The sequence below is a fragment of the Scyliorhinus torazame genome, chromosome 23 (assembly GCF_047496885.1).
Source record: "Scyliorhinus torazame isolate Kashiwa2021f chromosome 23, sScyTor2.1, whole genome shotgun sequence".
Taxonomy (NCBI): Eukaryota; Metazoa; Chordata; class Chondrichthyes; order Carcharhiniformes; family Scyliorhinidae; genus Scyliorhinus; species Scyliorhinus torazame.
In genome coordinates, this window is record NC_092729.1 from 38,185,255 (window position 1) to 38,197,373 (window position 12,119).

A 12,119-nucleotide genomic window follows, 5' to 3' on the forward strand; every position below is an offset into this window, starting at 1 on the left:
GTTAAATTGTCCCTTAGTGTCCAAAGATGTACAGGTTAGGTGGATTGGCCGTGTTAAATTGTCCCTTAGTGTCCAAAGATGTACAGGTCAGGTGGATTGGCCGTGTTAAATTGTCCCTTAGTGTCCAAAGATGTACAGGTTAGGTGGATTGGCCGTGTTAAATTGTCCCTTAGTGTCCAAAGATGTACAGGTTAGGGCGATTGGCCGTGTTAAACTGTCCCTTAGTGTCCAAAGATGTACAGGTTAGGGGGATTGGCCGTGTTAAATTGTCCCTTAGTGCCCAAAGATGTGCAGGTCAGGTGGATTGGCCGTGTTAAATTGTCCCTTAGTGTCCAAAGATGTGCAGATTAGGTGGATTGGCCGTGTTAAATTGTCCCTTAGTGTCCAAAGATGTGCAGGTTAGGTGGATTGGCCGTGTTAAATTGTCCCTTAGTGTCCAAAGATGTACAGGTTAGGGGGATTGGCCGTGTTAAATTGTCCCTTAGTGTCCAAAGATGTGCAGGTTAGGGGGATTGGCCGTGTTAAACTGTCCCTTAGTGTCCAAAGATGTGCAGATTAGGTGGATTGGCCGTGTTAAATTGTCCCTTAGTGTCCAAAGATGTGCAGGTTAGGTGGATTGGCCGTGTTAAATTGTCCCTTAGTGTCCAAAGATGTACAGGTTAGGTGGATTGGCCGTGTTAAATTGTCCCTTCGTGTCCAAAGATGTGCAGGTTAGGTGGATTGGCCGTGTTAAATTGTCCCTTAGTGTCCAAAGATGGGCAGGTTAGGTGGATTGGCCGTGTTAAATTGTCCCTTAGTGTCCAAAGATGTACAGGTTAGGTGGATTGGCCGTGCTAAATTGTCCCTTAGTGTCCAAAGATGTGCAGGTTAGGTGGATTGGCCGTGTTAAATTGTCCCTCAGTGTCCAAAGATGTACAGGTTAGGGGGATTGGCCATGTTAAATTGTCCCTTAGTGTCCAAAGATGTACAGGTTAGGTGGATTGGCCGTGTTAAATTGTCCCTTAGTGTCCAAAGATGTACAGGTTAGGGCGATTGGCCGTGTTAAACTGTCCCTTAGTGTCCAAAGATGTACAGGTTAGGGGGATTGGCCGAGTTAAACTGTCCCTTAGTGTCCAAAGATGTGCAGATTAGGTGGATTGGCCGTGTTAAATTGTCCCTTAGTGTCCAAAGATGTACAGGTTAGGTGGATTGGCCGTGCTAAATTGTCCCTTAGTGTCCAAAGATGTGCAGGTTAGGTGGATTGGCCGTGTTAAATTGTCCCTCAGTGTCCAAAGATGTACAGGTTAGGGGGATTGGCCGTGTTAAATTGTCCCTTAGTGTCCAAAGATGTGCGGTTAGGTTACGGGGATAGGCGGAGAGGTGGGCAAAGGTGCCGTTTCAGAGGATCAGTGATGACTCGATGGGCCAAAGAGCCTCCTTCTGCGCTGTAAGGATCATATGGAACCTATACGAATCCTGTTTTCCAGTAGGTGGCCTTGTCGGCTGTGGCATTGGAAGGGGAAATCTGAATGCTTCCTGAAGGTTGTGAGTGTTGCCGCCTCGACCAATCGCCGATTCCCACCACGCTCTGACTGAAACGGAATGTCCTCAAACCCCTCTGAATCTCGGCCCTGTACCTTAGACCTTTGTCCCTCCACACGTACCTTCCGACCGACCATGTCTGCGTCCCTCATAACCTCCCTGGTAAACTCTACAGGTGACAAAGAAGTCACCTCCTCGACAGGCAGGGGAAGCAGAGTGTCTGAATGTTCACAAGGCAGAGGTGGAGAGATTGTTGATGAACGATGAGGTGAAAGGCTGTCGGGGAGCAGAACCTCCTCCCATTCCGAATGTCCATCGCAGCAAAAGGAGCCTCGTGGGGCTACAGGGATCAAGTGGGGGTGGGGAGGTGACGTGGGACGAGAACTGGACAACTCTGTCTACCGTGTGAGGCGCTGGATTGACAGAATCCGAACAGCGCAATAGGACACCATTCAGCCCATCGATTACGCACTGACTCCCTGAAAGAGTCCCCTACATAGCCACACTGCCCCTCCATGTCCCCATAACCCCTACCTAACCTGTACATCGTTGGACACTAAGGGACAATTTAACACGGCCAATCCACCTAACCTGTACATCGTTGGACACTAAGGGACAATTTAACACGGCCAATCCACCTAACCTGTACATCTTTGGACACAAAGGGACAATTTAACACGGCCAACCCACCTAACCTGCACATCTTTGGACACTAAGGGACAATTTAACACGGCCAATCCACCTAACCTGTGCCTCTTTGGACACTAAGGGACAATTTAACACGGCCAACCCACCTAACCTGCACATCTTTGGACACTAAGGGACAATTTAACACGGCCAATCCACCTAACCTGTACATCTTTGGACACTAAGGGACAACTTAGCACGGCCAATCCACCTAACCTGCACATCTTTGGACACTAAGGGACAATTTAACACGGCCAACCCACCTAACCTGCACATCTTTGGACACAAAGGGACAATTTAACACGGCCAATCCACCTAACCTGCACATCTTTGGACACTAAGGGACAATTTAACACGGCCAATCCACCTAACCTGTACATGTTTGGACACTAAGGGACAATTTAACACGGCCAATCCACCTAACCTGTACATCTTTGGACACTGAGGGACAATTCAACACGGCCAATCTACCTAACCTGCACATCTTTGGACACTAAGGGACAATTTAACACGACCAATCCACCTAACCTGCACATCTTTGGACACTAAGGGACAATTTAACACGACCAATCCACCTAACCTGTACATCTTTGGACACAAGGGGCAATTTAACACGACCAATCCACCTAACCTGCACATCTTTGGACACTAAGGGACAATTTAACACGGCCAATCCACCTAACCTGTACATCTTTGGGCACTAAGGGACAATTTAACACGACCAATCCACCTAACCTGCACATCTTTGGACACTAAGGGACAATTTAACACGGCCAATCCCCCTAACCTGCACATCTTTGGTCACTAAGGGACAATTTAACACGGCCAATCCACCTAACCTGTACATCTTTGGGCACTAAGGGACAATTTAACACGGCCAATCCACCTAACCTGCACATCTTTGGGCACTAAGGGACAATTTAACACGGCCAATCCACCTAACCTGCACATCTTTGGACACAAGGGGCAATTTAACACGGCCAATCCCCCTAACCTGTACATCGTTGGACACTAAGGGACAATTTAACACGGCCAATCCACCTAACCTGCACATCTTTGGACACTAAGGGACAATTTAACACGGCCAATCCACCTAACCTGTACATCTTTGGACACTAAGGGACAATTTAACACGGCCAATCCACCTAACCTGCACATCTTTGGACACAAGGGGCAATTTAACACGGCCAATCCCCCTAACCTGTACATCGTTGGACACTAAGGGACAATTTAACACGGTCAATCCACCTAACCTGCACATCTTTGGACACTAAGGGACAATTTAACACGGCCAATCCCCCTAACCTGTACATCTTTGGACACTAAGGGACAGTTTAACACGGCCAATCCACCTAACCTGTACATCTTTGGACACGGAGGGACAATTTAACACGGCCAATCCACCTAACCTGTACATCTTTGGACACTAAGGGACAATTTAACACGGCCAATCCCCCTAACCTGCACATCCTTGGACACTAAGGGACAATTTAACACGGCCAATCCACCTAACCTGTACATCTTTGGACACTAAGGGACAATTTAGCACGGCCAATCCACCTAACCTATACATCTTTGGACACTAAGGGACAATTTAACACGGCCAATCCACCTAACCTGCACATCTTTGGACACTAAGGGACAATTTAGCACGGCCAATCCACCTAACCTGTACATCTTTGGACACTAAGGGACAATTTAACACGGCCAATCCATCTAACTCGTACATCTTTGGACATTAGGGACAATTTAACACGCCCAATCCACCTAACCTGCACATCTTTGGACACTAAGGGGCAATTTAACATGGTCAATCCACCTAACCTGTACATCTTTGGACACTAAGGGACAATTTAACAAGGCCAATCCACCTAACCTGCACATCTTTGGACACTAAGGGACAATTTAACACGGCCAATCCACCTAACCTGTACATCTTTGGACACGAAGTGACAATTTAACACGGCCAATCCCCCTAACCTGTACATCTTTGGACAATAAGGGACAATTTAACACGGCCAATCCACCTAACCTGTACATCTTTGGACACTAAGGGACAATTTAACACGGCCAATCCACCTAACCTGCACATCTTTGGACACTAAGGGGCAATTTAACATGGTCAATCCACCTAACCTGTACATCTTTGGACACTAAGGGACAATTTAACATTGCCAATCCACCTAACCTGTACATCTTTGGTCACTAAGGGACAATTTAACATGGCCAATCCACCTAACCTGTACATCTTTGGACACTAAGGGGCAATTTAACATGGCCAATCCACCTAACCTGCACATCTTTGGACACTAAGGGACAATTTAACACGGCCAATCCACCTAACCTGCACATCTTTGGACACTAAGGGACAATTCAACACGGCCAATCCACCTGACCTGTATATCTTTGGACACTAAGGGACAATTTAACACGGCCAATTCACCTAACCTGCACATCTTTGGACACTAAGGGACAATTTAACACGGCCAATCCACCTAACCTGCACATCTTTGGACACTAAGGGACAATTTAACACGGCCAATCCACCTAACCTGTACATCTTTGGACACTAAGGGACAATTTAACACGGCCAATCCACCTAACCTGCACATCTTTGGTCACTAAGGGACTATTTAACACGGCCAATCCACCTAACCTGTACATCTTTGGACTGTGGGCGGAAACCGGAGCACCGGGAGATAACCCACGCAGACACGGGGAGAACGTGCAGACTCTGCACAGACAGAGACCCGAGGCCAGAATTGAACCCGGGTCCCTGGCGCTGTGAGTCCAGAGTGCTAACCACTGTGCTACCACGTCGCTCCTTTCCCTCTTTCTAAAATAAAGCATTGACGGAAATGCATCAAATTGGGGAATCATCAATGTCAGATCGTCACGACTCCATCCAGTCGGGGTAATTTGTGCCCCTTGACCCAGAGAGCATGCGCCCGCGGCGGTGCATTATGGGAAAATGCAATAAATGCATGAGAGTAGGAGTGGCACGGTGTCGCAGTGGTTACCGCAGCTGCCTCACGGCGCCGAGGTCCCAGGTTCGATCCCGGCTCTGGGTCACTGTCCGTGTGGAGTTTGCACATTCTCCCCGTGTTTGCGTGGGTTTCGCCCCCACAGCCCAAAGATGTGCAGGGTAGGTGGATTGGCCGCGCTAAATTGCCCCTTAATTGTAAAAAATGAATTGGGCACTCTAAATGTGAAATTAATTAATTAATTAATAGATCAATAAATGAATGCGCGAGGGTGACAGGAACCAGATTTGCTTTATTCGCTCCCAGGATGTGGGCGTTGCTGACTAGGCCCCAGGCTTCATTGTCCGTCCCTAGATGCCTTACATGAGCTGCTGCGTCCCCTGTGGTGCAGTCACTAAAGTAACAGATTTCAGCCATGATCTCACTGGATGCTGGGGGGTGCTGAATGACCTACTCCTGCCCCTGTTTCCTAGCTCGTCACGGTCTTCCGAACGGTCTCAACCGCATCGAGTACGAAGAGGTGAACTCACCACGGTCCCCACACCATAGGTGGCGGCAGGTCCGAGCGCATGGTGGTAAGGATCAGCTGTGGTGTACACTCTGCCGTACCTAAAAGATGCAAACAACCAAAATTAGCACAAATCCCTTCAACGCTGAATGGACATCATCGTTCCGGGCCTCGTACCAGGGTTAAAATCCAACGGAACATTCATGGACGTCTGCCTGAACCCGGAAGTAACATTGGCGCCAAACAAGTTCCAGGCAAAGGCCATCTCGGAGAGTCATGGAATTTACAGTGCAGAAGGAGGCCATTCAGCCCATCGAGCCCTTACATAGACCACCCTACTCAAGCCCACGTATCTACCCTATCCCCGTAACCCCCATTTAACCTTTTTGGCCACGAGGGGCAGTTTTTCACGGCCAATCTGCCTAACCCGCACATCTTTGGACTGTGGGAGGAAACCGGGACGCCCGGAGGAGACCCACGCACACACGGGGCGGATGTGCCGACTCCACACAGAGACCCAAGCCGGGAATTGAACCTGGGACACTGGCGCAACTGTGCTAACCGCTGTGCTATCGTGCCTCCCAAATGAGAGTAGCTCTAAACATTGCCCCTTGACTTCCAAAGGCATTATCACCACTGTTTATCCCTCCCTTTCCGGGGGCACAGTGGCTAGCACTGCTGCCTCACAGCTCCAGGGTCCCAGGTTCGATTCCCGGCTTGGGTCACTGTCTGTGCGGAGTCTGCACGTCCTCCCCGTGTGTGCGTGGGTTTCCTCCGGGTGCTCCGGTTTCCTCCCACAGTCCAAAGATGTGCAGGTTAGGTGGACTGGCTGTGCTAAATTGCTCTGAGTGTCCAAAAAGGTTAGGTGGGGTTATGGGGGAGTGGGCAAATGCTCTCTCAAAGGGATGTGGCAGACGCAATTGGCCAAATGGACTCCTTCTGCCCTGTAGCAATCCAAGGAGTCTATCAACATCCTGGAGGTTATCATTGACCAGAAACTGACCATCTAGAAGGACAAGAGCAGCAGATACCTGGGAACCCCACCACCTGGAGGTTCCCCTCCGAGCCCCTCACCGTCCTGACTGGGAAATATATCGGCCGTTCTTTTGCTACCAGAAGATGTGGGGGCTTTGGAGAGGGTACAGAAGAGGTTGACCAGGATGTTGCCTGGTCTGGAGAGCTATCGCTATGAGGAGCGGTTGGATAGACTCGCTTTGTTCTCACTGGAACGACGGAGGTTGAGGGGCGACCTGATAGAGGTCTACAAGATTATGAGGGGCATACACAGAGTGGATAGTCAGAGGCTTTTCCCCAGGGTAGAGGGGTCAATTACTAGGGGGCATAGGTTTAAGGTGAGAGGGGCAAGGTTTAGAGTAGATGTACGAGGCAAGTTTTTTACGCAGAGGGCAGTGGGTGCCTGGAACTCGCTACCGGAGGAGGTGGTGGAAGCAGGGACGATAGGGACATTTAAGGGGCATCTTGACAAATACATGAATAGGATGGGAATAGAGGGATACGGACCCAGGAAGTGTAGAAGATTGTAGTTTAGTCGGGCAGCATGGTCGGCACGGGCTTGGAGGGCCGAAGGGCCTGTTCCTGTGCTGTACATTTCGTTGTTCTTTGTTTGTATTTACAGGATATCGCTGGTGACACCAACATTTGTGGCCCAATCCTTGATTGGCTCGACCAGATTGGGTCACTGGCCATGTCAGGGGGCAATTCAGAGTGGGCCGCATCGCTGTGGGTCTGGAGTCACGTGTAGGCCAGGCCAGGTGAGGGCTGCAGATTTCCTTCCCGAAAGGAGATCAGCGACGCAAATGGGATTGGACGACAATCGACAATGGACTGGCCAGCGCTGAACTTTTAACTCGAGACTCCTCTTGATCTCGAATCCCAGCATCTGTCTTGGTCAAGCGTCTAAAAAGGTTATCGTGGGAGGAACTTACCCGTCGCTGTAGGTGGTGGTGGCAGCTGTGGGTTGGGCCACTCGATATGTGGCATAACCGCCCTGAAAGAGGAGCAAGAGGTAAGCCGTGTTGTGTTCCGTGGTTCCACGCATGATGGAGACACACACAGAACATACATGTATTCAACACAACGATAAACGATTGTCAAACGGATTTATATACAAACAAAGTTATTCAAATTCCTCCCGAGCTACTCTCAGTGCGACTGTACGTCCTACTACCAACTAGCGCGTGACATGATGCATGTCTGGCGCCACCCCCTGTCCGGAGGTCATACCTACGGTTAGCTGCACCGACAAACAGCTCTGTACATGTCTGCAACTCTCTACATTTATGTGCACATCACCAGAAGCAGCAAATCGAGAGGCAGGGATTAGAGAGAGTGGCAGGGACAGAGAGGAAGAAAACAGAGACATTGGAGGCGGAGACAGGGAGAGACAAGGATAAAGGCCGAGGTATTAGAGGGAGTTGTGGGAGAGGTAGGGAGGGGCTAAATGGCAGAGTCTAAACAATGTGCAAGGAATTCAGGGAGCTGGGATGTATCGTTCCTTCAAAGCGGTGGAAGGATTGGGAGAGTTGGTTGGCAAAGCCCACATGGGCGGCACGGTAGCAGAGTAGCTAGCACAGCTGCTTCACAGCGCCAGGGTCCCAGGTTCAATTCCCGGCTTGGGTCACTGTCTGTGTGGAGTCTGCACCTTCTCCCCGTGTCTGCGTGGGTTTCCTCCGGGTGCTCCGGTTTCCTCCCACAATCCAAAGATGTGCAGGTTAGGTGGATTGGCCGTGTTAAATTGTCCCTTAGTGTCCAAAGATGTACAGGTTAGGTGGATTGGCCGTGTTCAATTGTCCATTAGTGTCCAAAGATGTGCAGGTTAGGTGGATTGGCCGTGTTAAATTGTCCCTTAGTGTCCAAAGATGTACAGGTTAGGTGGATTGGCCGTGTTAAATTGTCCCTTAGTGTCCAATGATGTTCAGGATAGGTGGATTCACCATGTTAAATTGTCCCTTAGTGTACAAAGATTTACAGGTTAGGTGGATTCACCATGTTAAATTGTCCCTGAGTGTCCAAAGATGTGCAGGTTAGGTGGATTGGCCGTGTTAAATTGTCCCTTAGTGTCCAAAGATGTGCAGGTTAGGTGGATTGGCCACGTTAAATTGTCCCTTAGTGTCCAAAGATGTACAGGTTAGGTGGATTGACCGTGTTAAATTGTCCCTTAGTTTCCAAAGATGTGCAGGTTAGGTGGATTGGCCGTGTTAAATTGTCCCTTAGTGTCCAAAGATGTGCAGGTTAGGTGGATTGGCTGCGTTTAATTGTCCCTTAGTGTCCAAAGATGTATAGGTTAGGTGGATTGGCCATGTTAAATTGTCCCTTAGTGTCCAAAGATCTGCAGGTTAGGTGGATTGGCCGTGTTAACTTGTCACTTAGTGCCCAAAGATGTACAGGTTTGATGGATTGGCCGTGTTAAATTGTCCCTTGTGTCCAAAGGTGTACAGGTTAGGTGGATTGGCCGTGTTAAATTGTCCCTTAGTATCCAAAGATGTGCAGGTTAGGTGGATTGGCCGTGTTAAATTGTCCCTTAGTGTCCAAAGATGTGCAGGTTAGGTGAATTGGCCGTGTTAAATTGTCCCTTAGTGTCCAAAGATGTGCAGGTTAGGTGGATTGGCCGTGTTAAATTGTCCCCGAGTGTCCAAAGATGTACAGTTAAGGTGGATTGGCCGTATTAAATTGTCCCTTAGTGTCCAAAGACTTTCAGGATAGGTGGATTCACTATGTTAAATTGTCCCTTAGTGTCCAAAGATGTGCAGGTTAGGTGGATTGACCGTGTTAACTTGTCACTTAGTGTCCAAAGATGTACAGGTTTGAAGATTGGCTGTGTTAAATTGTCCCTTGTGTCCAAAGATGTACAGGTTAGGTGGACTGACCATGTTAAATTGTCTCTTAGTGTCCAAAGATGTGCAGGTTAGGTGGATTTGCCGTGTTAAATTGCCCCTTAGTGTCCAAAGATGTGCAGGTTAGATGGATTGACCGTGTTAAATTGTCTCTTAGTGTCCAAAGATGTGCAGGTTAGGTGGATTTGCCGTGTTAAATTGCCCCTTAGTGTCCAAAGATGTGCAGGTTAGGTGGATTGGCCGTGTTAAATTGTCCCTTAGTGTCCAAAGATGTACAGGTTAGGTGGATTTGCCGTGTTAACTTGTCACTTAGTGTCCAAAGTTGTACAGGTTAGGTGGATTGGCCGTGTTAACTTGTCACTTAGTGCCCAAAGATGTACAGGTTTGATGGATTGGCTGTGTTAAATTGTCCCTTAGTGTCCAAAGATGTACAGGTTAGGTGGATTGGCCGTGTTAAATTGTCCATTAGTATCCAAAGATGTGCAGGTTAGGTGGATTGGCCGTGTTAAATTGTCCCTTAGTGTCCAAAGATGTGCAGGTTAGGTGAATAGGCCGTGTTCAATTGTCCCTTAGTGTCCAAAGATGTACAGGTTAGGTGGATTGACCATGTTAAATTGTCACTTAGTGTCCAAAGATGTACAGGTTAGGTGGATTGGTCGTGTTAAATTGTCCCTTAGTGTCCAAAGATGTACAGGTTAGGTGGATTGGCCGTGTTAAATTGTCCCTTAGTGTCCAAAGATGTGCAGGTTAGGTGAATTGGCCATGTTAAATTGTCCCTTAGTGTCCAAAGATGTACAGGTTAGGTGGATTGGCCGTGTTAAATTGTCCCTTCGTGTCCAAAGATGTGCAGGTTAGGTGGATTGGCCGTGTTAAATTGTCCCTTAGTGTCCAAAGATGTACAGGTTAGGTGGATTGGCCGTGTTAAATTGTCTCTTAGTGTCCAAAGATGTGCAGGTTAGGTGGATTGACCATGTTAAATTGTCACTTAGTGTCCAAAGATGTACAGGTTAGGTGGATTGGTCGTGTTAAATTGTCCCTTAGTGTCCAAAGATGTACAGGTTAGGTGGATTGGCCGTGTTAAATTGTCCCTTAGTGTCCAAAGATGTGCAGGTTAGGTGAATTGGCCATGTTAAATTGTCCCTTAGTGTCCAAAGATGTACAGGTTAGGTGGATTGGCCGTGTTAAATTGTCCCTTCGTGTCCAAAGATGTGCAGGTTAGGTGGATTGGCCGTGTTAAATTGTCCCTTAGTGTCCAAAGATGTACAGGTTAGGTGGATTGGCCGTGTTAAATTGTCTCTTAGTGTCCAAAGATGTGCAGGTTAGGTGGATTGGCCGTGTTAAATTGCCCCTTAGTGACCAAAGATGTACAGGTTAGGTGGATTGGCCGTGTTAAATTGCTCCTTAGTGACCAAAGATGTGCAGGTTAGGTGGATTGGCCATGTTAAATTGTCCCTTAGTGTCCAAAGATGTACAGGTTAGGTGGATTGCCCGTGTTAAAATGTCCCTTAGTGTCCAAAGATGTACAGGTTAGGGGGATTGGCCGTGTTAAATTGTCCATTAGTGTCCAAAGATGTGCGGTTAGGTGGATTGGCCGTGTTAAATTGTCCCTTAGTGTCCAAAGATGTACGGGTTAGGTGGATTGGCCGTGTTAAATTGTCCCTTAGTGTCCAAAGATGTACAGGTTAGGTGGATTGGCCGTGTTAAATTGTCCCTCAGTGTCCAAAGATGTACAGGTTAGGTGGATTGGCCATGTTAAATTGTCTCTTAGTGTCCAAAGATGTACAGGTTAGGTGGATTGACCATGTTAAAATTGTCTCTTAGTGTCCAAAGATGTACAGGTTAGGTGGATTGACCATGTTAAATTGTCTCTTAGTGTCCAAAGATGTACAGGTTAGGTGGATTGGCCGTGTTAAATTGTCTCTTAGTGTCCAAAGATGTGCAGGTCAGGTGGATTGGCCGTGTTAAATTGCCCCTTAGTGTCCAAAGATGTGCAGGTTAGGTGGATTGGCTGTGTTAAATTGTCCCTTAGTGTGCAAAGATGTGCAGGTTAGGTGGATTGGCCGTGATAAATTGTCCCTTAGTGTCCAAAGATGTGCAGGTTAGGTGGATTGGCCGTGTTAAATTGCCCCTTAGTGTCCAAAGATGTGCAGGTTAGGTGGATTGGCCGTGTTAAATTGTCCCTTAGTGTCCAAAGATGTACAGGTTAGGTGGATTGGCCATGTTAAATTGCCCCTTAGTGTCCAAAGATGTACAGGTTAGGTGGATTGGCCGTGTTAAATTGTCCCTTAGTGTCCAAAGATGTACAGGTTAGGTGGATTTGCCGTGTTAACTTGTCACTTAGTGTCCAAAGTTGTACAGGTTAGGTGGATTGGCCGTGTTAACTTGTCACTTAGTGCCCAAAGATGTACAGGTTTGATGGATTGGCCGTGTTAAATTGTCCCTTAGTGTCCAAAGATGTACAGGTTAGGTGGATTGGCCGTGTTAAATTGTCCATTAGTATCCAAAGATGTGCAGGTTAGGTGGATTGGCCGTGTTAAATTGTCCCTTAGTGTCCAAAGATGTGCA

The 12,119-nt window shown here is 48.0% G+C and overlaps 1 protein-coding gene across 4 annotated transcripts in view; it reads right to left on the bottom strand.

Annotated features, from left to right (window-relative positions):
* The window catches only part of LOC140399586 (RNA binding protein fox-1 homolog 1-like), a 161,311-nt gene that overhangs the window by 12,845 nt on the left and 136,347 nt on the right, over positions 1-12,119 (bottom strand). For all 4 annotated transcript variants that reach the window (XM_072489120.1, XM_072489119.1, XM_072489122.1 and 1 more), the window contains 2 exons: positions 7,647-7,708; positions 5,723-5,801 (listed from right to left, as the gene is read on the bottom strand). In XM_072489120.1, coding sequence (XP_072345221.1) covers positions 5,723-5,801; positions 7,647-7,708 — 141 coding nt within the window. The remainder of the gene's footprint in view (positions 1-5,722; positions 5,802-7,646; positions 7,709-12,119) is intronic.